This window comes from Volvox carteri (assembly GCF_000143455.1).
Source record: "Volvox carteri f. nagariensis unplaced genomic scaffold VOLCAscaffold_16, whole genome shotgun sequence".
Classification (NCBI taxonomy): domain Eukaryota; kingdom Viridiplantae; phylum Chlorophyta; class Chlorophyceae; order Chlamydomonadales; family Volvocaceae; genus Volvox; species Volvox carteri.
This window is the reverse complement of record NW_003307559.1, coordinates 863,162-887,513: the sequence shown is the minus strand read 5'-3', so window position 1 is coordinate 887,513 and position 24,352 is coordinate 863,162. Positions and strand designations below refer to the sequence as shown.

At 52.4% G+C, this 24,352-nt stretch overlaps 4 protein-coding genes across 4 annotated transcripts in view; 3 read left to right on the top strand and 1 right to left on the bottom strand.

Annotated features, from left to right (window-relative positions):
* Nucleotides 1-5,085, top strand: part of VOLCADRAFT_90298 (uncharacterized protein) — a gene marked incomplete at both ends in the record, with an annotated part of 10,068 nt that extends 4,983 nt beyond the window's left edge. Inside the window, one exon of the mRNA XM_002949909.1 lies at nt 4,612-5,085. Coding sequence (XP_002949955.1) covers nt 4,612-5,085 — 474 coding nt within the window. The remainder of the gene's footprint in view (nt 1-4,611) is intronic.
* Nucleotides 5,086-8,252: 3,167 nt separating this feature from the next.
* VOLCADRAFT_90297 (uncharacterized protein) lies at nt 8,253-9,262 on the top strand (the record flags this gene model as incomplete). Its single annotated transcript, XM_002949908.1, has 2 exons — nt 8,253-8,325; nt 8,652-9,262. The coding sequence occupies 2 exons, from the start codon at nt 8,253-8,255 to the stop codon at nt 9,260-9,262; spliced, it is 684 nt and encodes a 227-aa protein (XP_002949954.1).
* A 4,723-nt stretch (nt 9,263-13,985) lies between these two features.
* VOLCADRAFT_104496 (uncharacterized protein) lies at nt 13,986-15,988 on the top strand. The gene is made up of 2 exons (XM_002949907.1): nt 13,986-14,225; nt 14,403-15,988. Exons 1-2 carry the CDS (start codon nt 14,132-14,134, stop codon nt 15,032-15,034), a joined length of 726 nt encoding a protein of 241 aa, XP_002949953.1. The 5' UTR covers nt 13,986-14,131; the 3' UTR covers nt 15,035-15,988.
* A 4,453-nt stretch (nt 15,989-20,441) lies between these two features.
* On the bottom strand, nt 20,442-24,042 carry VOLCADRAFT_104495 (uncharacterized protein; the record flags this gene model as incomplete). Its single annotated transcript, XM_002949804.1, has 7 exons — nt 20,442-20,882; nt 21,098-21,178; nt 21,653-21,811; nt 22,200-22,400; nt 22,765-22,917; nt 23,197-23,373; nt 23,824-24,042. 7 exons carry the CDS (start codon nt 24,040-24,042, stop codon nt 20,736-20,738), a joined length of 1,137 nt encoding a protein of 378 aa, XP_002949850.1. The 3' UTR covers nt 20,442-20,735.
* Nucleotides 24,043-24,352: the final 310 nt, after the last annotated feature.

Genomic DNA, 24,352 nt, shown 5'->3' with positions numbered 1-24,352 from the left:
CGCTCGGAACAGCAACAGCAATACGCGGATATACTCTCCAAGTTCGGAGACAGCTCGCAGGGGTGCTTAGACGACGCGGTTCACAAGCCTGTGGGCGGAGACATGCCTGAAAGGATGCGGGCCACGGTCGTCATTTTGCAGACGAATTCTCCACAAAAGTACCAGGGGTGCTTCTTTGCATCGCTATTGGAGGCCCCACGCCCTAGCAGTGGACGCCTTCACCCAAGACTGGAGAAAGTGGAGCCGCCAGGACGTTCTGTACCTTAAACCCCGTTTCGACCAGACGGGCGAGTAGTGCACAAGGTTGCCGAGGAGAAGCCGGACTGTGTCTCGATCATCAGGTTTGGCCGCGCTGGGGAGAGCTAGGCTGGCAACGTTACCCATAAAAGCGCGGAGGCGTTTGCCGCACATCCTCACCCCTTTCAGGCCGAGTTACGCGACCGAGGTAGTGTTCATTTTGAGGTAAGGCAGGGCCGACTAGGCGCGAGAGTACGACAGGGAAGATAGCGAAAGCGAGGATCCAAGGAAGCCCGGAGACATGACAAGGCTGAGACTTGCAGACGAGCCGCAAGGCGGTGTGGCTGGGAGGTGGTGTGGCCTGATTAAACATTGGGATCGGGTGTAAGGCTGGACGCAAAGGCCCACTTCACGCTAGTCCGGTACGGAGCGACGAGCATTTACATTCAAGCACTTGGTTTGCACCGTTGGCTAGACCGGACCGTTGCTGTTGCATTTGGTGTAAAGAAGTCGTTTGAAGGAATATACATGTAATGTGAAGCGATACATGGCGAGACCAGCAGAGCAACAAACAAAATTTCATCAGTCCCGAAGTTCGTCGTCGCAGTTTCTGATAAAACTCAGTTTGATATCTAGCATCTAGGCCATGCATCTGCAATTTTAGGAGGCGCGCGTGGCGCTCTGCATGCCTTTGAGTGGAATCATGTGCTGCGCTGCTCGTCGGAAACCGCCGAAATCATTGTTGTACATCTCGATATGCTGTACAGCTCTATGCGAACCCCAAATGCACAAGAAACTGTCATAAGATGGGCAAATTAATGCGATTATAGATGAAACGGGAAAAGAAAGCTGCGTGGCAGAGTGCGCAGAAGGCGGCAATATCGGCTGCTGAGCAATGCATAGGACGAGCGAGCACAACGTCGGTTGCAGTAAGCATATATAATCATTCCTGCATACCTTGCAATCTGCACCTAGACGCGGCTGCTCCAGGCGAATTCTACAGTTGCGCGCGCTTGCGCTTTGCAAACTGACGAATGTCGTCATGCTCATAAACCGACGGCGGAGTGTCCTCGTCATGCATATGGTGAATCAGCGGTAGCCAACCGGCAGCTGCAGCAGCCGCAGCAGCTGCCCGCCGAAGTTACCCCAACTGCAATCGAGACGTTGCAACATTCAACAGTCTTGTTAGCAGCTGCTAACTTTACCTGCAGGTAAAGTACCGGTAATAGAGAGTCAAGTACCGCCCGGTACTTAATTGCCTACTTTCCAACCTCATCGCTTTCGTAAACGTGTACTTCACATACTGCCTAGCTATACGAATGGTCTAGCATCGCCTCGCCCTAGCTATAGCAAGCTCGAGGAGATCCGAACGACGACTTGGCTGCTGGATGCTGGGCGCCAGCTAATATATTATGCTTTGCATGTCGTCAGCAGAGCTAGCTAGCAAGTCGTTCCATTAATGACAACCAAGCTTCCGTCCGCGCACACGTCACAACGCCAGCAGCCGCATTCCCCGAGTGCAAGTTTCCGACGTCGCTCGCTGTTATATGTATGCATGAGTCAATAATCCTGCTGCAACAGCAGCTCCAGCCAGGGGCGGATTCCTTCGGTGTCTATAAAATAAAAACATTTTGCCCCGTCCGGTCGTTTGTTAACGACTCTTGAGTTGTTGTTACTGACGCGAGGATTTTCCATTGTAATTATAACCACCTAACACGCGTCGGAAGGCCTTAAGGGCGCCGTCACTGCACCACTACCTACTACTACTAGTCCATAGAGTAATGAATTCCTTATGACGTTGAAAACCGTCTGGCAGATAGAGCGACGGAATGTATGCATGGCATGATGGAATGATGAAGATTACTTGCACTGCAAGCGGATGTGTATAGCAACTGCCGTGCAGCTGGCAATCATTGTACTCAACTGAGTTATTATACAACAACCGCACTACATACATACATACATACATACATACATACCGTCATCCGTCGTCCAGCCCTCGCTCGGTTGCCTCTGTTAAGTTGTAGGCCGGGCCTTATTACTATCATTTTTGTTATTACACGTCATATATATAATATATAGTTATATATATATTGATATTGATATTTGTATATGTTTATAATTTTTCGGTGAGAAGAAGAACCGATTGATTAATCCACCACGAAGGAGGCAAACAGACATACGTATGGACGAGAACGTCACCTACATCGTCAGAGGCAGGATCCAACCACCTGACGACTCGTGCGCCCTGCCGAACTGCTGCTGCTGCTGCTGCTGCTGCTGCTGCTGCCTTTCGTTCCCCATACGACGTGCATACGTCGGTCCGTTCCAGCGCGCCACTCCCCAACTGCGTGGCGCGTATGTAACGTAAAAATTACGGCAGGCCATGCCTGACAGTTGTCGTCAGTGTCTAGTTTGTGATCTGTCGCTACCGGGAAGGCCGGCCGCGGCCGCCGTCAACCGCGACCTCTTAACTTGCCATTATTGTTGAAAACAATTAACCGTGTACGTAGCTTCTGACGAAGGAACGAAAGATATTACATCATATAAAGGATTTTTTTATTACTTATTATTTTTATGTGTCGCGCATCCACACAACAGCTCCGCTTCGCCCTAACTAGCCGTCGTTGCCCTATCCGCGAATAGAACTATATATGAGTGTAAATAAAGTTCCGTTCCCCACACTTTTCGTTGTAATACTAAGAGTAGTCCCAACAGAGGTAGAGCTTTAGTTGAGTGACAACAAAAGCCTGCTCGTAAAATATCATCCGGAGCACGCAATATCATTGATGCTGCCATGCCGCCAGCGGGGCTTCCAGTGCGGTGGAAAACGCGCCGCGCAGCAGGCGTCCTGCTAGTACTAGTACTACTACTACTGCTGATGGCGGAATTAATAATGGAGCTTGCAGGTTAGCGATACATAGGTGACTAACTAACGTGGGGCCGGAGAGCTGTTGAGAACCAAGGGAACTGAAGCAATTCGTTATTTTGCTGATGTGCGCGTGTACGCGACACCGCTGTTTAGGAGGTCTATGCAGACGGCTCTATCAATTTGTTATGTCGCATACGTCGTTATGTTTTGTACGTGCGTGGGTTCTTAGAAAGGGGAGTAATAAATAGATTCGCGAGGACGAGGGGAAATGAGCTTCGGGGAAGTTCCCTCCGCCGGCCGTGCGGCAGGCGGTCCCTTAAGGACACAAACCCTAAGGCATCCCTGGAGCAATGTGTAGCTAGGGCCCTGGACTCGCCTGACTACCACCACTGTAAAAAACGTAAAGATATAGAGATTGGGTCCAGAGCGCTGTTGCTGCTCAGGTGTCGGGAGAATAGTTGACTCACAGGCGTCTAAGGTAGCCAGAGCACTTGAAATTGCTCTGGCTTCATCCTGAAGGTGAAACCGATTAATATTTAAATAAATTTTCAAGTGCCGCCAGCTGCCATATAGAACGCGAGTAGAACTCGTCATACTCTCGGCTGCTGCTTGCTCGCGTCCCTGCTCGCGTCAGTCCAGCGTTGTCCAGAAAGGCCAGTGGGCATACATACATATGCGCACCCACCCACGTTCGCCTATCCTGCGCCGCCGTACTACACAGCTACAGATATACACGCACACCGTATACACGCACACACATTCCCTTGTATCCGCGCGCAGCTCTGCCTGTTGGTGAAGCTGCACCATCGTCACCACCGTCAACAAGCAACCCGCCCGCTAGCCTGTGGCCTCAGCCGCCGAACAAGCCGTCACCGTCACCGTCACCGTCGCCGTCGCCGTCACCGTCACCGTCACCGTCACCGTCACCGTCACCGTCACCGTCGCCGTCACCGTCGCCGTCACCGTCACCGTCACCGTCACCGTCACCGTCACCGTCACCGTCGCCGTCACCGTCACCGTCACCGTCACCGTCACCGTCACCGTCACCGTCACCGTCACCGTCACCGTCACCGTCACCGTCACCGCGCCCACCTAACGACTTGCTGCACCCACCACCACTGCGACCGCCAACAAACAAGCCACCTGCCCCGACATCGCGACCCCCAAGTAGCCCACTCGCACGCTCGCCAACAAAGTCGCCAACTAAACCTCTCCCTCCATCGCCGCGACCACCAACCAAGCCGCCGCCTTCGCTACTAATGCAGCCAGCGCGGAAGGCACTCCAGCCGCAGCCGCAGCCGCAGCCGCCGTCGCCACGAGCACCATCGCCGCCGCCGCCGCCGTCGCCACGAGCACCATCGCCACCGCCGCCGCCGTCGCCACGAACACCATTGCCGTCGCCGCCGCCGTCGCCACGAGCACCATCGCCGCCGCCGCCGCCGTCGCCACGAACACCATCGCCGCCGCAGCCGCCGCCGCCAAGACCACCATCGCCGCCGCAGCCGTCGTACGTTTGCGACGTCTGCGTGGAGCTGTCCATCTGGGCCTTTCGCCTCGCTGGCAACACCACGTCGCTATCCTTGAGTGCTGATGCGTGCACCTTCCCATCGGAACGAGCTGCCGCCACGTTGGTGACCCTCCTGACGGCGGTCGGCGGTCGGCGTGTCCACGTCGCCAGCGAGTGTCCGCGACCTCCCTTGAGCTTCAACGCCATCAAGGCCTGTGTCTCTGTGGAATGGTCCCAGTCTTACAAGCTACCTTCCGAGACTGCGCTTTGGACTGCAGCTCAAAAATGGAACGAGATATTGGCGGCCGCCTTCGGCACCTGCACGGCGCTGATGCCTGGCTGGTACCGCTTCGAGTTCAGCGCAAACATTGTTGACCAGGCCTGCATTTGGGGCAATTCTACCTCGTCCAGAGCATTCGACATCACTCTCTACTGCTACCCGGGGGACATTGATGAACTTAAAACTTAATTCCTAACCTGCTGCGTATGTATGTATGTATGTATGTATATCCACAGTAGTCTACTCCAGCCGAGTCGAGTCATCTAGCCCCGCTCGCCTCCGTGCTGGTTGCTGGATGGGTGCTGCATTTCGGCACCCAGGCAAGCAATCAAGAAGAATTCGCCTTAGGTAGACCTCGCAACTAATGCTTCACCAATGTGTGTATGTGCGTGTGTGTGTTGGTGTGTGTGTGTGTGTGTGTGTTGGTGTGTGTGTGTGTTGGTGTGTGTGTGTGTGTTGGTGTGTGTGTGTTGGTGTGTGTTGGTGTGTGTGTGTGTGTGTTGGTGTGTGTGTGTGTGTGTGTGTGTGTGTTGGTGTGTGTGTGTTGGTGTGTGTGTGTTGGTGTGTGTGTGTTGGTGTTGGTGTGTGTTGGTGTTGGTGTGTGTTGGTGTGTGTGTGTTGGTGTTGGTGTGTGCGCGCGCGTGTTATACACCTATATATAACATTTGGCGCGTGCGCAGTTGTCACGAAGCAGTCACGTGTGCGAGTGGGCAGCAGTCCTAGAGCTGGTGCCGCTGCTGGCTTGTTTAGGACTTCGTATGCACGGAGAATATGGACAGTTAGACGTTCTAGTTTGTCGTACTTAGTAGATGGGATATGGTCCATCCATCGGACACGAGTTCAAATTCCGCCGTGCCGCAACATTTCACCAAATAACCATTAACGGTCGTCGTATATGAACTTGTGCGCATCTAGCATCGTAAGCTTGCTTTGTATGTATGGATTGATGCATGCGTAACATTAATGGCGGCATCACCTATGCATACGCGCATGCCAACTGCACTGCTGCACTGTGCAGTACTACAACAGTAGTAGTAGTAGTTTTTAGTACCTACGTTGCAACGACAGTAGTAGCTTGGCAAGCGCTTACACGTGCATGCAGAGGTAATGGCTGTCAAGGATTTCAGCAACATTACTTAGTGCAAAGCAGTCCGCCTTTTAGAGCGCATATATATCTACACGGCCGCTCGGGCCCCCTGGTCAGGGTTGGGACGCGGTTGATGCGCCGGATGGTTGATGCATACAATACAGCAGCACCGCCATGCAGCAGCATCAGCATCAGCAGCATCAGCAGCATGCATTCGTAGGCAGGACGTTCTTGATGTTTCGGAGCAGAGGTGTCGGCAGGTGCGCCAGCCACCACACTAACCAACGGACTTAGGGAAGCTTCCTGCTGGGGACGACTGATTTACGGAGTAGAAGCTAAAGTAGAGTACGTGAGATAGTTGGAGCACATACGTACTAGGTTCTTAATGATGAAGCTTGCTGAAGTTATTGTGTATTTGTATATGCTGCTGGTATAGGACTGTTATTAGCTTCCATGGCGATGTATGTGTGTGTGTGTGTATGTGTGTGTATGTGTGTGTATGTGTGTGTATGTGTGTGTATGTGTGTGTATGTGTATGTGTATGTGTATGTGTATGTGTATGTGTATGTGTATGTGTATGTGTATGTGTATGTGTATGTGTATGTGTATGTGTATGTGTATGTGTATGTGTATGTGTATGTGTATGTGTATGTGTATGTGTATGTGTATGTGTATGTGTATGTGTATGTGTATGTGTATGTGTATGTGTATGTGTATGTGTATGTGTATGTGTATGTGTATGTGTATGTGTATGTGTATGTGTATGTGTATGTGTATGTGTATGTGTATGTGTATGTGTATGTGTATGTGTATGTGTGTGGCGACGTGTGTGTGTGTGTGTGGCGACGTGTGTGCGTGCAGTGCTTGCTGCCGAGTGCGCATGCAGCACGGCATGCAGCACGAGCGTGCGCGCATGCTTGCTGCTAAGCTTGTATATATATGTATCAGCAACATCAGAGTTCATCTGCACCATCAGGGTTCATCTGCACTGCGCCAGATAGACCGTGAGGAGCCAGCAGGCGGCATTGGCCAGGAGACGGCTTGTACGGCGTACTCAGATTCTATGTATGTGGTCGCGGACGACAGCTGTGTCTTTATTAACATGCCTAGCCATCATTTTTTCACCTCATCATTTAGCTATTAGTTACACGACATGTACATAATATCAAAATTGCGTGCGTTGTTTCGGCCATGCCCTGCGCTTTGTTCTCACATTTGAATGCAGCAGGCCTAGGCAGGTACACACACGCATGCATAAAAGGCAACCTTCACACAGCAACACCCTCTAGCTCATCACCTTCACGCGACCTTTTTATTATTTTTTTGCTCTTAAGATTTTTCCATGATGCTCATCTTGTCCTTTTGTCTTGTGCGGACGTGACATACAACGTCGTTACGGCGGTTATTTTTACGCATATATGCATGTAATTCCCTTCCCTTCCCAGCCCTTCCCAGGCAAGCTGCCTCGAAGCCTCTGCTGATGCGTGCTCAGAGCTAACAACAACAGCAGACTAGCTGACAGCACCTAATGATAGAACGAGGTCTTCTGGCGGTGCGCCATAATCAGCTGCTGGCAGCTCGCTCTGTTGGTCCGTCTCCTATATGCTTCCTATAGGCGGCGTCGCCTTGCGATGACGCCTAAGAGTAGTTAAGGGTGAATCATTAAGCGGCAGCGGTCTGCATTCCGCAACATTCTTGAACAGTTCAAGAATGTAGTTAATACTAATTTAGTTACTAATACCTACAACCACATTTAATGTTGGAAACTATGCAATGAAAGAGCGACTTCTTTTTTAGGTGTTTGTCAGGTCGGATTGCTACTAATAGATAAAGGCGAAGTTCGATTTGCGATGCAGTCAGCTAGGTCCGTAATGATTCATCGAAAGCGTACAAGAACATGAGAGCTTGCTGGTGCTAATGCTTTAGTGGTTCTTGTCAAACGAGTGTACAACATCAGATGTTCCCGCTCTTCGTGCTTTACCTGCTACCTAGCTACGTACAACGACCGTACGACGGGACATGTTTCAGCCAAAGCTGAAATTGAAATTTAATCGCACCGTTCAGTGTGGTAATGTATATACCCCTTTTGTATAACGAGCTCTCCCGTTTGCTCTTTCTAGTGTCGTTTTAATTTGCGGCAGATTAGTCGTGCCTTCGTTCCTGTTCGCTTCCCCCGAGCGAATCACGACAGGCTTAAGCCTTTCTAGTATTGAACAGCAGCCTGAGCTTAGCATCAATCAAACATATGCTAAATTCTTGTCCCAAATCCATGAATCCACCGAATGCCTTTCGGTTGGTGAACAGCCGGACGTTACTGTTTGCAGGGCTACTGGCTTTTGGAGGTAAGGCAATTTGGTTAGAGTTGGGAACGCAAACATAATTAGATAACTCTCAAAATGCACCGAAAGCCAGGTTAGCTGGTGCCGTGTTATTTTCGGTTAATGGTTACGCGAAGGGTCGCAAAACTAAAGTCGCACTTCAGCATATTGTTTGCTTTCGATAAATACGACTCGTTTTATTATTCTCTCGCTTAAAAATTATTTATGAATGGACACGTCCAGCAGCTTCGACCTACTGAGACTTGCACAAGGCTACTCAAAAACAACACAAATGAAACGTTTGACCTGTGCGGATGTATTTGCCCAATTGTTATATGTCCCTGCCACAGTTTTCATTTCCCGAGCGGAGGCTACGCCCCGCAGAATCCGTCTGCTGCTGAGTAAGGATGATCCGCCGTCGGCGCCGCCACAAGCCCCGTCTCCCCCACCACCCCCGCCTCCCAGCCCGCCTCCACCCCCACCGCCTCCCCCACCGCCTCCACCCCCACCGCCGCCCCCCAAACCGGCCGCCCGNCGATCTCCCCCACCGCCTCCTCCGCCGGAATGCGAAATCTGCGTCACGTTAACTGGATCTTTTGCCGGCGTTCTCAGCAAAGGGAAAGACGTTTATCTCAGTCCTGGCGCTTGTCAACACCTCTCCAACTTCATCACCGGGGCAGTCATCAGTTCAAGTGCAGCGTGTCCTTCATCGGGCCCCTACTTTCTGCGGGTCTGCACCTCTGCGCCCCTTCCGTTTGATTTCTATGCACCCTGGTGGTCGGACATGTGGGAGTTGGCGGTTCGGAGCTGGTCACAGGCTGCGCTGGACGCTGTGGGCGGGTGTACGCCGGGGAAAGTGGGTATCAAGTACACCTTCAAGGGCACCATCGAGGACAGAAACCTCTGCCTGCTTGATCGGAATATTGCGAGCTATGAGAACAGCTTTACTTGCCCATGGTGAAAATGTTCTGCGATGTTCTTTGGATCTTTTTACTGGCTAGCTATTTTTTTAATGTTTTGGTTTGCACGCTGCGCTACTATCACTGCTGCAGCGCCGCGGCCGCTTAGTCGGGGCGGCCTACCTGGCATGTAAGGCACCGGTGAATGCGGTCCTTCGCATGCGGGTGTGCGGGTGGTAAACATACGTTTGCGTGTGTCTGTGTGCATGTGGACACATCCGTTCTTAAAGGGCGGTGGAGGCCGTGCGTAGCATTTGCTAGATGACGGTAGCGGGGAAAAGAAGCATACATGCATGCTATGCTGTGCATGAGCGCGGCATGCACGGTGCATATGTCTCAACACGCGCACGTGCGCCTGCAGCTGCTGGGTGTCAACAGTACGGAAGACTGCCTGACCCAATATGACTCACACTGGCTGCTACATACTCCACACATCCCTTCGTTGGTTGATGTCGTGCAACATCATTGATTTGGCCATGTTTCATTTCGTGCCTTGTTACTTTGCATGATAGTTGAATGCGTTGAATGATAGTTGGTGAGTAGGCATCGTTGGAGGAATGGAATACTCGTGGGAGACACCCCGGCCTCTCCTCGATGTGCAAAGAAATGCTAGTGTAGGTGCTACTTGTCGAATTCAACCAGGATGCAGCCGAGCTGATGCGTGGCAGAGTGGTAGGTACTTTTGCCCTCTTTGTATATCAGTATGTATGTGCATGTAGTTAGGTCACTAGCAAGGTAGGCGTTGCAGCTTTGCTTGTTGGGGGGAGGACATTGCAGGTGGGAGGGTGGGAATGCTTGGGGGCGCGGCAGGGCTACTGGCCGGATCGGCATTTTCAGCTATTTCGTCGTGAGATCGTTGGGTGATAGCTGAGAGTAACGCTACCGCGCTTGCGTGCGTAGCTACCACATTCTCACCACGTCATTCCTAGGCGCCCGTTGTCGTTACGTGCTGGCATGGATTGGCTGGCGTTGGCACGTATATGGCTGTTTGCTGCTTAGCTGAACATGGTGTGTGTTTGCATGTACTGCTTAGGGGGGGAGGGCGGGGCGGGATGGCACATCGCGGAATGAAGAGATTGGCTTTCGTTGCGTTTCTTGCTGATGATGGTGAGGAGAAGTTTGATGAATCGGTTTAGGAAGAAGTGTATGCAGCAGGTAAGCGTCTGCTAGTGCGTGTGAGTATTAGAAGATGCAAGGGCTATAGCTACTACGACCTGGCGGGTTTGCACGGGAGACGCCTAAGCGTGGTTTGAGGCAGGAGAAGCATTTCATCCAGGGTTTCCCACTTGGGTTGCATGTATGGCTGACGCGCACATACGCCCGCAACCATGATGAGACAGCGGACAGACGACGGCATTTCCGTGTACACGTGTGGTGGAGTTCAACGGAAGCGATTAGATAGGAGGATGCGAGGGTGTCGGGAATTCGTGTCAACTTAGGATGACAGCACCGGTAAGGCTGCACAGTGTTTTTTTTATTCCTTGGTGGATAGTCGAAGGAAGGAGTGGTGGGGAGTAAGGAAGGGTGGGCAGCGAAGAAGGGAGGAAGGGAAGTTAGAACGTGACGTAGACGGTCAGCAACGATGTATGGTCGGCGACCCAACCACACTATTCCTGTTACAGATTAATGCTCTCCATGTTTCCGGTCGTTGGCCGATGATGTCATTCTGGTGCTGTACTACCCAATGGAATTCACACATATGCAATCTCAACAAACTGGTTACCAGGCCGTTATGCCGTTACAATTGAGCAGTTTGGCGGTTATTGGGCTCAAAGTGCACGACTAGCTTGTTGAGGCTTGTCCATCATCAGAGTCCCGTGCACCGTCGTCCATGCAATGCCTTCAGGCCGGACGCCTGCAAAGGCACCATATTTGATTTTGCATTGTGCGTGAGGACGATGTAAAGCCGCCCAACGACGATGCAACTAACCTGAAGGGCCCTTGGGCCCCCAGGCTTTCATAGACCCATCTGCACTTGTATGGATACTGTATTTGGAACTGTTGGACGAGTGACACGCCACCAGGTTGGGGCCCAACTGTTACTAAAAAGATACGTAAGCATCACCTGTTGGGAAGATATCTATAGCTAGCTGCTGATCAACCCAGGAAGCCCCCTATTATTATTCACCCCCACTCACCTATGGATTCCCCCTTATTGTCCACCCATTCCCAACATGGACACCAGGACCTATGCATGCAGATCGCACAAAAGGAGCATCAAGTAATGCATATTATGCCATAATCAGCCGGCCGCTCAATAATATATATTGTGTGGGATGGGGCCAGGTCGGCGGTTGATGGCCACATTACGTAGCATCAAACCACAACGAAAATATTTAAATTGGATGTGATGGTCTTGCTTGCAGCCCAAGCTTGTTGGAGGCCTGAATGTAGGATGCTTCCCAGCTTATTAAGACACTCTCATTAAATCTGATTGGTAAAACATTCATCTGCCCAGGCAGGATAGTTGAGCAGGTCATAGATTTAACACGATAGATACCAGACTTGTCAGCACGTTCATAGTCTATATCGCTTCTCGGATTCGAGCCGGAGTACAGGCACACGCAAACATGCATGCACAACCGTCCTTTCCTTTCCACGGCTCATCATAACCATGCCAAGGGTTTTTAACCAAGGATGAACCGGTGCGTGGAATTATTATATATTAGGACAACAATAGTCAAAATTGAACGCATTTCGAGCACCTTCACCAAAGCGCGCAGCTCAACTAGGGACCTTCTTTCCAGGTCGGTGTTACAGGTGCACCCGGGGCCTTCCTCACCAAGATGAGGTCGGCCCCCATCCCCTCAGTGCAATCACTGCAGGAACCCGTTTACAGTCGTCCTGGCAGCCAACAGATTTGTGTTTGCGGAGCGATTCGTTTCGACACCTACCACCCTGCCACTCATGTATTCATGGAGAGGGGAAGCGATGGAAAGCTGACACCCAAGTATAATGTATACAAAGGGTCACACAAAGCGGCAGCGTGAATCAGGCTGCTCGCTTAGGGTGAGAGCGCCCCGGGCGGGGATTTGCCATTTTTGGTGATTGACGTAGCGGCTTTGGGTCATGCATGTGCGTGTGTGTGTTACATGGTTGGGGGTGCGTGACCCCATACCTGTAAAACTACCCATACGAGCCGAAGGCCCAAGGGCAATACTTTAACGCCTAAAAGCCACGGAGAACAGGAAACACCGCACATCAGCCCAGACTGGCGTCCAGAGGGGATAACTGAGTTTTGGTGAGCCCATATACGTTCCAACATCCTCGCCAGACGTACTGGTTCCCATTTCATGCCCTCCAACATGCTCTGATGATCGAATCCCTCTTCAGCACGAATATCAATATAGGCTGGGCATTCCATTAACACGTGTTTTCATCCTCGATTCGGCTATTAGTACCACAACAGCGGCAAAACCGCTGCCCCCTGGGGACATGGTACTTGCCCCTTCGTGCTCTGTTTGCCTCCAGAGCCCAGCAACATAAACGAAACTGCATGTGTCGATGGTCCGATCACACAAAGCCCACCAGCTACACCCGCCGAAAACGCGATCCCCCTAAGCTTGGCTATTTTCCATGTACATCTCCAAGTTGGATGACCAACGGAACGCGCTGCAGTCACCGTTGTTTTTTATTGAAATTACATGGCGCCTAGGGTGTGGACGGAGTCATCGCGATGGGCAGGGACAAGCCAGGGTTAAACTTTAAAATGAACAATCGGCGGGCCTTTTATAAATTTCCACATTTCGGAGCAACACAACGGGTAGAGCTTATGCTGCTGCATAAATCTTCGCGTAGCGGCGAGTTCCCGGTGTTGCAACATGCTCCCATGATTTCGCGATTTGCCCGCGCCGGAGCGGTATTTATAACAGTAACCATGAGATTTTACACTCTTGCGATGTAACGCGACATGTCGGTAGTGAAGCTCTCGCGGGATAGGCATTGCGGCCAGGGTGAACGTTTGAAATCTAAGCTCAGCTCGGGAAATCGTCAAGCGCATTTTACGCCCGACAAACGACACAGACGGTGGGCACTCCATGGCACTCAACTGGCAGGTGTGCCGGCTTCACACACCGGGTGGGGTATCGCCAAGAAAGCTTGGATTCTGTCACTCGTTAGATACTATCGAAACTTAGGTGGTTGAGCATACGATGTCTAAATTTGGTCATATTGCTTAATTTCGCCATCGATTAACGCAGTGGCGCCACATTACCACACGGCAGTTTCGAGCAGACGTGCGTTCAACGGTCCGATGACAATCAATCATCTTCTGTGTAATATATAGTTGTAGAGACATACAGTGGATGCCCTGAACCCCTGGGGGCGTAGCTTGCAGCGGTGAGCGTTCTGCCCGGGATGCACGTATGTTGCAAGTAGTTGCAACTGGATGCCATGACCTGCAAAAAATTTTCCTCGCTAAAAAGCACATATTCTTATAAATTATGGTTCTGCTTTCTCAACTCTTCGGCGTATGCACCCTTGTGCTGTTCAAGCCTAGTGCCGCCAAATCAGGCTACATTTACCATTTGCTGGCGGGCGCTGAGAGTCGCGAACCTCCATAAGGCTTTCCATTAGATGCGCCATATTAGCCTAGGTTTGTGTAACAACAACGTGCATCAAGCTCTTCTAAGTGTTGGTGCAACGGCAGCTTCGATTCGCACGTACGACTCGCTAAAGCATTGCTATATTTAGACGGTCCTTTCCTTGACAATTATTGTCGATCTATAAAAACAAATCATATTGGAATCAAGGTTTTGAAACTTGCATGCATGATTTTTTACTGCACCTTGTAGCAAACCCGCCTGATTGTTTAACTGGGTAGAAGCACGCATTTGAGGACCCAAATTAAGGCTATTTTGAAAAGCACCTATATGATTATGGGCACTCCCCGCAGCGCCTTACAGGCGCGGAGGTTCCCTTCCGCAAGTCGGGCTCTGCTGCTCGCAGCATTGCTTGCGTGTGCAGGTAAATTTGGGCACGCAGGCATAACAAAATCACTTTCCAGGTTTCAAAGAGCTGCCTTTATATATCATGCGGCTCGCCAAGGACAAAAGGCTCCTGCCTTGCCGCGCCTATTTGCTGCTAACATGACTAGTACTATTGCCGCTCGTGCCACCGCTGCGGTTGGAAATATGCATGCAGGTCTCTTGGTCCACGGCCACGTGATATCGAACCCACCACCCCCGAGAAAATCGCCACCTTCTCCCCCCAAGACCAAGCCACCTCCACCTCCTAACAACAAGTCACCGCCGCCGTTCCCGAGGGCCAAGCCTCCTCCTCCTTCACCCCTCGCGAAAAAGTCACCTCCGCCCCTTAAGCGCCAGCCTCCACGTTTCCCGCCGAAGTCCCCGCCTTTGACCCCCGGCTTCCCGTTCTTTTGCAACTTCAGGGTCCGTGCGGACCGCAAAGTGAATGACCAGAGCATTGAATTCCCAGCAAATGTCGGAGTATGCCAAGCGGCCAATGAGCGCATTGTTGCGGACCTGACATCCATCTTCACGGCGGTCGGTGCCTTCAGTGTCCAGATCAATCCCGATCCGTGCACTGTTGACGAGGACCCTGCGTTCTCCGTCACGGGCACGTATGCCCATCGAAACGCTACAGCGGTTGCCGCAGTCGATGGCTACGATCTGGCGAATGAATGGCTCCTTCGTCTGTGGTCATCTCTGCGCTCCTGCACCGGCGGGGGCAATCTTTTTGTGACGATTTCGACGGAATCGCCTAGTTCGACGCAGTGCATCGTAGGCTCTGCTGCGCTTGCCTTGGTTTGCTAGAAGTCAGGTCAAGTCAGATTCGTGGTGGGCGAAGGCGAGCTGAGGTTGATGTGCTGAAATCAAGGAGAAGACCAAGACTACTGTGATGACCGCGGATTACATGCGCAGGGCGCAGTCATCAAACGGAAGATGTCTAGGAATCCACGCACACATGCACGCATGTGTGTGTGTGTATAGATAGACTTCCGTACGCGGAGCCGAACGAGCGGACGCGGCGCGTTCCGCCGCCTGAGTGGTGCGTGCGCATGTGTGCGTGCGACTTGGCTGTCTCCATATCGTCCAGCATCGGTTACATTATTAGCTGGGGTGGACCATTGCTGCATTGTTCAAATTTGAACTGATCGGCGCCTAGAAAGTCTGAACATCATTATCCCTGCTTGCGATCCCTAAGGCTAAGATGCGACCTGGTACTGCTGTTTAGGAGGGCTGTTGGTCTAAGCGCGCGCTTGACAAACAAACAGCGCGGGTATTGCGAACTCCTGAGTCGGTCGCGGTGATGATGAGCCTCTTGTTGATAAACATCAGCAAAATGAGATCTCCCGTCTTCGGTAGCAGCTTAACGGATTTTGGGCTGACGGGTTCCAGGGAGTCCTTCCTGAAAGCGGGCTAAGACTTGGAGTCTCCTCTGATGGACTGATTGGCTGAGCTGCTGGGGATGCCTGTGGTGGCTTGTCGCCTGGGTCGGTTGCCCTGCTTGCCAATCCGGCTAGCTAGGCGACCTTCGCTTAATGTCGGTACCGGGGTCCATCCGCGGGTCACCACGTACTTAGTAGTAATAAGCTGACGCGCGTCTCTAATGGATAGAGTCGTCAGGCCTTTGCGGGCGCCTGGTCTAGCTTCCGCGCGGAACACAATACGTAGTTGGTGGGCGGGATGCAACCATGCATCGATGATCTATATTTATATATGCGTTCTGATTCGCTGTATGTAACAGAATTCCAACCATTCGAACAGCTTTCGCCACGATGACTTCAATGCGGCTGTATGCGTTGCGTAGTATGCACCCTTTCCTATAGAGAGTGGTTATAGAGGTCGCAGGAAAGAAGAGCGAGCTCACGGCCAGGCAAGGAAAAGGAAACCAGGAAAAAAGACCGAACGAATGGAAAGGCGGGCGAGAAACATCCTGAATAGGTGCACCGCATATAGGATGCATCCTAGCGTTTTCATAGCCTTGCCACGACATATTAGCTCGCTGGGGCCACATTTAGCTGGGAGCTAAGGTAAGCGCCACAGCAGCACTGAATATGCGGATTTAGGCATCTCTATCCAAGCGCCCGCCATAAACGAGCAGGTACGATGAGCAAAACGTGGGTTCCTTGCCTTTGTTATTTTGCGTGTCAGGCGATGACAATCATACATACATGGCAGGCGATCATACATTTCTCTTCATCATTATTGTATATTGAGATCTGCCCGAATTCTTTTCGAGGGACTGCTTTCCACGGCAAGAGGTGGTAGTGGGCGGGCCAAGTGCAGTTGTACGTGTAGTTTGCTTACGTGCTTTGCACGTGCGGATAGCCGCGGCTGCTGGAGTAGCCTGCTGCAGCAGGACAGTGCGGCCGTCGTGACGACGTGTGCTCAGGACAGGAGCATCCGTCGGCATTTCCTATCTGCTGCTTTTCCTATATCCCTCCACGCATACTTTTATGCTAAAAGCATGCGCAACATTTATTATGTTATTGAGGTTGCGGCATTGTGTTCCTGGCAGTTTCCAGGTCTGATCTCGACAAAGAGCAGGATAAAATTCCCTCGACCATAATAGGGTGGATGCAGCACCCCCATGAGATAAAACCCAAGCAAAATTACAACCATGACCTGCAAGCGATCGGGGGAATTGGCGTTGTCGCCGTCATTGATCCGGCGGATTTCGCTGGATACGCCGCTGGTAGTGGTGGGTGCTGATCCCGAAAACGTCATTGCTGATTTCACAGAAGTCATCATAGGTGGGTGGAGAAGGATGCTCGAGGTTACCGTTAAAATTCGCTAGTGAAATTGGCTGACATGTAGCTAAATTAGGCTATGTTCGCCCATTGCTGGCGGGCGCTGAAAGCCGCGACAGGAGCCTTCGATAAGTCAGTTTCTCAAATTAATATCTTAAGCGTTTTCTTGATGGAGTAAAATACTGATGCGAGCTTACACGCAGCGGGCTCATGCACTGCTGCTTATTTATTGAAATGTCATGTACGACACATGTACCCAGGAGGTGCCCCAGTAGGCCCGCCGGACGGAACAGTTGGGGGGGAACACATGTTGCTGGCCAACGGTCAGTGTACGACATGTAACATGTACCATTAAAAATTAATCTAACCGATCTACGTGAAACGCCATGCCCAAGCTAGTGCATCATTTCTACCAAACCATTGCCAGGATAGGCAATTATTAAGCTTTTAATTGGCGTTGCGCAACTGATTAAACAAGTAAGAAGATGAAATCCCTTGCTTCCTAATCGGGTGTATGTCCTGTTAGCAGCGCCTTTTGGGCTACAGCTTTATAGGGGGGATTCCACGCTGTATCATTGACTATGGCTACTTTCCGGTGCACCTTTCAGCCTCTGAGTTAGCTGATGAGTCTTCCTCCAACGATCAGGAGCCTTTGTCTGTCTGCTGCTCTCACTGTTAGCAAGACAGCAAGACTGTTAAGTGCGACAGCAAGACGTAGTATGCCGGAAAGGAAAGTGATGCCAGATGTCAACCAAAAAATTAATAAAGAATTGGTGAACCACGTGGTACCACGACATTAAAATAAATAGGCGACGTTGAGCTCTGGTGCCGTACGTAACCTCTTGCCGGGCTAACCGGGGTGTCCAACGGCATACGAGCCCACTGCCGGGTGCCTGCTGTGCAGCTCTTGCTGCAGCCTTTGCGAAGGTTACGATCTAGCATGTCATATCGCCAATGGCCAATGCTACTCGCACGCATAACTCAACGCTGGTATGAGGCGACCCTGGGTGGCTGGATGGATGGGGGTGATCATATCCATGTCGGATGTCAAGACCCCGGGTGGTTGTGACGACACAGCCGGGAGCCGGCAAAGTCCGGTACAGGATAGGATTCAGCTTAAACGGCGTACGCAGCTAAGCTGCGGAATATGTGGGGCTGTGCAAAAGATCTGTGCACGTGCGCAGCAGCGTCTGCAGCATCCCTGGCATCGGCAAAAGTTACGGCAACGGTTACATACAACGGGCAAGCGACAGTTGTAGGTACGACAGTAGTCAGATCTGCGTGTCGCATTCGACGGTTGGACGGCGCGAGATTATCAATGCGCAGAGGCACGGCGAGACTGAAATTCTAATGACCACCGTCTGTCGACGGCATCATCTACGACATCTCATCCCCTCACAAAGACAGCTTTCCTCCGCAAAAGTATACAGCCTCTCCAAATATAGCCACACTTCAGTTTGCCTCCGGCAGTCGTAACCCCCCTCCATAACGCTGCCTGGTCCCTTCCATTTCGGAAGGGCTGGAGGACAGGTAGGGCGACGCCGGGCCATGCCGCCATTTGGCAACGGCGGCGGACAAGTGGATCTTCTCTCTCCCTCCATCCTTTCATTTTCCTTCCCCCTCACCTCCATCCGCTTCACAGCCCCCATTACGTCCACCTCCATTCCCGCAGTTCGACGACACGCCTCAAGGCCTCGCAAAGGCAAGTAGTAAGCTTTTCAATTAAAGCCCTTCCTTCTAAAAGAAGTACTATTCACCACTGAGGATGCCTGGATTCAGGGGATGCCAGGGCTCAGCTCGTGTGGCCTCATCGCGTGACTCCGATCGCAGCAACAGACTAAAAACAGGCCATAGACCGCCCCCCTCATGGACACTCACCCCCGTAGACAAAGGAAGCCCACACCGGCGCAAAGCCCCTAGGACTTTCCCTTGTTGTAATGCAACGACGGAGATTGCACAACATTTTGGGGTGGACGAAGCCCATTTAACAGGGAGTTCGGTCCCAGGGCTCTCACAAACCAATACGCCAATTACGCTTCCTTTTACTTCGGCATGCGGCTGCACAGCAATACCTAAGCAAAACATCCAAATTCGCATCATGAGCCTCTTATCATATCCTTGTAGTCCTAATAATTCGTACACATTTTCTGTGTCTATTCGTACTAACTGCATATGTTTCTATTTGCTACGCGATTTCCCAACATTTAGCGGTTATAAGTTAATATGTTTTTCATGCCTAAAACACGAAACACAGCAGCAGCAGCACACCACCACCCCCAGCACCACCACAAGCGACGACCAGCATTGGCAACTACCAACAACATCGCGCAACAAATGTGCCGCTGACCGTCCCTTGCCCCATATAATGTACGACAGAGGACGACAGTTAGAATTCTGGAGTTTTCGGCCATATGACATCACAAAAGACAAGGCAAGCGCAAGTACACCATTACCTAACATTACCGCCAGCTTTGGGTGCTGCACCAAAGCGAGAAAGGGTTGTTAGGTACGTGTCCGTGTTGGTCTGTGTAGGGAATATATAATGTGCGCCATCATACCACAGCATCGCACAAAACCCCGGCCTACCCCAATCACCGCCCACGAATCTACACACGGATATTATGCGGTAGGAAGCCGGCGCCGTCCCTCTTCCTCCCGGCACACCTATCTCGCCCGGTGCTGCTGCAAGGAAAAAGGCCCTCTTGCGGACCGTGTAAGAAGAATCTCAGAACAGGGACCTTTCAAACAAAAAAGCTGAAGGCCGAGTTACCACCTTCGTCCACGTCCGACCGCGTCCACGACCACACGTCCATATCCACACATATATGCCGACCTGAGGTACCTGTGAGGGCCCTCATTGCCTTTCGATGCCCAGTTGGTTGCCGCCACCGATAGAACAGAGGAGCCCTGCGCAGCCTTAGAGAAAACCCTAACCTTAACCCGACACGCACACGCACACAGACACACACACATACCTACGACAACCCCCTACAACCACACCTTGGCAATCCCAAACCTCACACGCAGCTGCAGCATCCTGCCTGCCCAAGGTCAACGGGCAAACATGCAGTACTGCCGTAGTGCCGTACTGCGGCACTGCGCAATGCCCTCGCTGGAGAGCGCGCCATTCGCGGAGCAAGCGTGCAAAAAAACGAAAAACGGAATTGCGCAACCACCCTTCATAAAAACTCTTCAAAAGCAGCGTCTAAGAATGCGTAGCCGCGTCTAAGACTGTGGCCTATCTCACTTGCAGGGATCTGATCCCTGCTAGGCCTAACTTAATCTGTAGGTCTGTTGCTCTAACTGACAACCTTCCGAAGTCGGGAGCCTGAGGCGCAAACAGGTTATAAAAGAGAATGGGCCTCATGGATGTGGTGTGTACTACGTCCCCACCGAGGTACGACATCACCGCACGTGTGTTGTATGCCGTACGGTGTAACTCGGTCGGTCAATATGTGCGTCAATAAGTCTCGTCTACGTCTGGGTGCTGTCGTATACTCTTCATTCCTCACACACCGACAAACACACAAACCCGCAAACACACACCCAAAAACACAAACACGCGCGCACGTGCAAAAAAACGCAGCAAAACCGCAAACCCCGCAAAAAAGCAATCGCGCAACAGAATTGCATACGCACACAAACAGCAGCTGGTGACCGCACCCGACGAGCGTGTGGGTGCGTCGCATCTAACACCATTTACAGGATATCTCCAGAGTTCTAATATTACTCTCACCCCGTTTTCCTCCATGGCATAGACCTCAAAAGTGTACGGTGGTCATCTTGCCCTTGCCCATGTCGTACACCATATCGACCGCCTCGCTGAGCGCCACCTGGCCGAATTTGGTGATGTAGTTGGAGTTGAGTTTCAACTCCTTCGGGGCCCCCTCGGGATTGGCCTTGAGAGCCTGGAGGGGAATGGGAGGGAGGGGAGCAGTTGGGGGACGAGTGTGTGTGTCTGTGTGTGTGCGTGTTCAAGGCCCGCGATGCAGCACACACGGAAACAGCACATACAAACAAACAAACAAACATACATACATCTTGACCTACGAGATATACACGGTACGTATCCGCCCCGGTTCAGTTCTAACAAACCAACGCACACGTATAAGCGCACGCGCACCTGTGCTAGAGCACACGCCCCATCGTCCTTGATTTCGTTGTAACCGAGATCCAGATCCACCAATTTGCTGTTCTCAGCAGCCTGCGGGCGATAAGGAAGCGCGAAAAGAACAGTCTCCTTGTTGCGTTTTCAAAAAAGAGCAACAGGTAATATCTGGAATGCCCGACGGGGAGATGCACGTGGGCCGCTCCACTACGCCCGTGTCGCCCGCGGTTAACATAGTTACGAATACGAATACATAGAAGCCTGTTATTCACGCGTAGGCGTATACATACATACACACATACACACACACACAAACAGCAGCACCTCAGCACAGAAACCCCCCCGTTCCAAAACAAACCTTACCGCCCCCTCCGCCACCGCGCATCGAATATACACACAGCCTCCGTATACCAAACTGCCGTACACTGCAATACAGTACGGCATAATACTGCCTAAAATACACTCATGTCTATGTTAATCAACTTTATAACCAAAATTTGCGAGGTCCACAGCGCAAGGCCCCAAAGCAGCCCGCCCTCCCCGGCCCACACACCCCACACCCACACCCACCTTCAGTCCCCTCGACAACAGGATGGCCCCGTCATTGCCGAGTGAGTTGCCCCTCAGATCCAGGTGCGAGAGGGTGCTGTTCAGCAGCAGCAGGTCGGATAAGGCCCGGGCGCCATCACCCCCCGCCACCTTGCACCAGCCCATCTTGAGCGTCGTCAACTGCGGGTGTGTTGGGGGAGGGGGAAAAGATAAAACCACGTGAACGAGTGAAGCTGATATGCCAAGGAGGATATAGACTAGGATACAACCAACAGAAGCATGTAACGAGGAACTAACCAGTCGTGACTGGTGACCAGGTAGGTAGGGGCCCGCGATGGCGAAGTAGTTGGGGGAAAGACGAACCACGAACCACCCAGTAGTTGGCGGGGGGTGAGGGTAGGGAGGTCGCCGGTGGTACCGCGACCCCAAGACGTCCACACATCTCACCCCCACCCCCACCACCCATACATACATACATACCCACATCCGCCTTCGCGCCCCCACCCCCACCCACCCCACACACACAATCCATAGTTCCACTGCATCCAAGACATACAAATACCCGTACCTTGGGCAGGTTGAACTTGGCGAGATCCGTGACCGTCTTGGTGCCCTCGGGGCCCAGAGGGTTGTAGCCCAGCTCCAGGGATGAGAGGGACCCGTGGTTCCGGAGCGCCCCAGCCAGCGCCGCCACCCCCTTGGGCCCTATGTTGTTACCGCCCAGGTCCAGCACTGCGAGGCCCTTGTTGTCGGCAATAGCATGAGCCATCTGCATGATCATGCGGGATGGGGGGGGTGCGTGTCTGTGTGTGTAAAGGGGGGAATGTGATGTCGTGGGATAGGGAGCCCAATATGCGGGAGAGGAAGACGGGGATGGAATTCGTATGATGATGCAAGAAGAAGAAGAAGAAGAAGGAGGAGGAGGAGGAGGAAACCGAGAAAGGAGAAGGAAGGGGTCAAGTGCCAACCGACGTCCTAACCGCACCAACTGCCATAGTTGGAATAGAGGGAAGGGCGGCGGGCTAAGGAGGGGGTGTGACAACCGTGTGTGTTTCACTGAGAGTCAGGCCGGGAGCTGCGGGAAAGGGAGGAAGGGACATCGTATATACATACATACATACACCGCCGCCCACCTTGCCCACCCCGATGTCCCCTATGTCGTTCATGTAGAGGTTGAGGTCCTTCAGTGAGCGCTTGAGGCTGAGCAGGCGGGTCAACACCGCCGCACCCGCCTCGGTCAGACTGTTGTTGCCGAGATCCAGCACGGCGATGTCGCCGTGGCGAGCCTGAGGCGATGATAAGGTGGTGGTGGTGATGATGGTGATGATGGTGGTGGTGATGGGCGGGGTGTTTGTCTCGGTCAGAAGTTTATGGAGCAGGGGTCAGCGGAGAGGGCTAACGAAGAACCCCAAAAGAACCTGGAAATCCCCCCTGGAGCTCACTTCACCTCACCACCATCCCGGAAATATCATATCATATCATATCATATATATATAGATAGATAGATCCAATAGTAGATCCACCGCATCAGATTCACCAAGATGGAGAACGCCGTACCATCCCACCTCACCCCCAACCCCCGCCCCGCCCACCATGAGCGCCTCGCATATGGCTGCCACCCCCGCGTCCCCGATCTCGTTCCCCTTCAAATGCAGCTCCCGAAGACTGCTGTTGGCGCGGAGGGCATCGGCTAGGGAAAGGGCACCCGCCTCGCCAAGGTAGTTGTCGGTTAGGACGAGCACCTGAAAGGCGGTTGCGTGCAGAGGCGGCGGTTAGGAGATTTGTAGGCTTGCATACTGGTATGCGGTGGTTGCTGGTAGTTGCTGTGGGAGTGTTGGTCGCTGTTGCTGTTGTTGTTGCTGCTGTTGCGCGTGTTTTTGTGGGAGAGGAAATAGGGCGCCGCAGACACGGCCACAGACACGCAATCCAACCGAAACCCCCACTTTGGAACATCCGGGATTCTTTTCCTCTCTCTCTCTCCCGCAAGAGCTTTTAAAAGTTGGTGGTTTGGGCACCGGCCCTTAGTTCTTTAGGGTTGTATGTGTACGTGTGTGTGCGTGCGTGTGTTGCATATGGTGATGATGGTGGTGATGATAATGATCACCCTGGCCCGCCTTGCTTGCCTGTCCTTGCTTGCCTCGCTCCCCCCAGCCCACCCAGCGGTGTAGGCCCCATACGCCCACAACCCCCACCTCTAAGGTGCTGCTCGCGGCTACTGCCGCCGCCAGCGCCGCCGCCCCCTCCTTGTCAATGGCGTTCCCGCTCAGGTCCAGTCTCTGCAGCCGTGTGTTGAGCTTGAGGGCCTCAGCCAGCGCAGCGGCACCCGAGTCGCCAATACCGTTCTGACCCAGATCAAGTGTGGTGAGGTGCGGGTGACCTGTCGGTACGGGCAGGCCGGGGGTGGGTGTCATATGCGAGAAAGTGGGAGTGAACTGCCGGTGTAAGAGCGGCCCCCGGCAGGAGGAGAATGGGGGGAATCACACGATGCAAGAAACTCAGAAATGAACTGCCTGCCAGAAGGCGTCCTAGAGGAAAATGGGGAGAGGAAGTGGGACAACATGTGCAGAAGAGGGGGACTGGGGATCGGGGATTACTAAAGCGGGAAGGGGCCCTCAGGACGGGACATAATACATGAAGAAATCCCCTCCTTTCCCACCCACTCAAAACACATTGCCCCGGCTTCCTCTTTTCCTCCCCCTTTCCCTCCGACCTTCCGACCTT

Coding starts and splice junctions, on each gene's coding strand:
- VOLCADRAFT_104496 (XM_002949907.1), top strand. CDS start 14,132: ATGATTATGGGCACTCCCCGCAGCGCCTTACAGGCGCGGAGGTTCCCT. Junction 14,226..14,402: donor AGCATTGCTTGCGTGTGCAG/GTAAATTTGGGC, acceptor ATATGCATGCAG/GTCTCTTGGTCCACGGCCAC.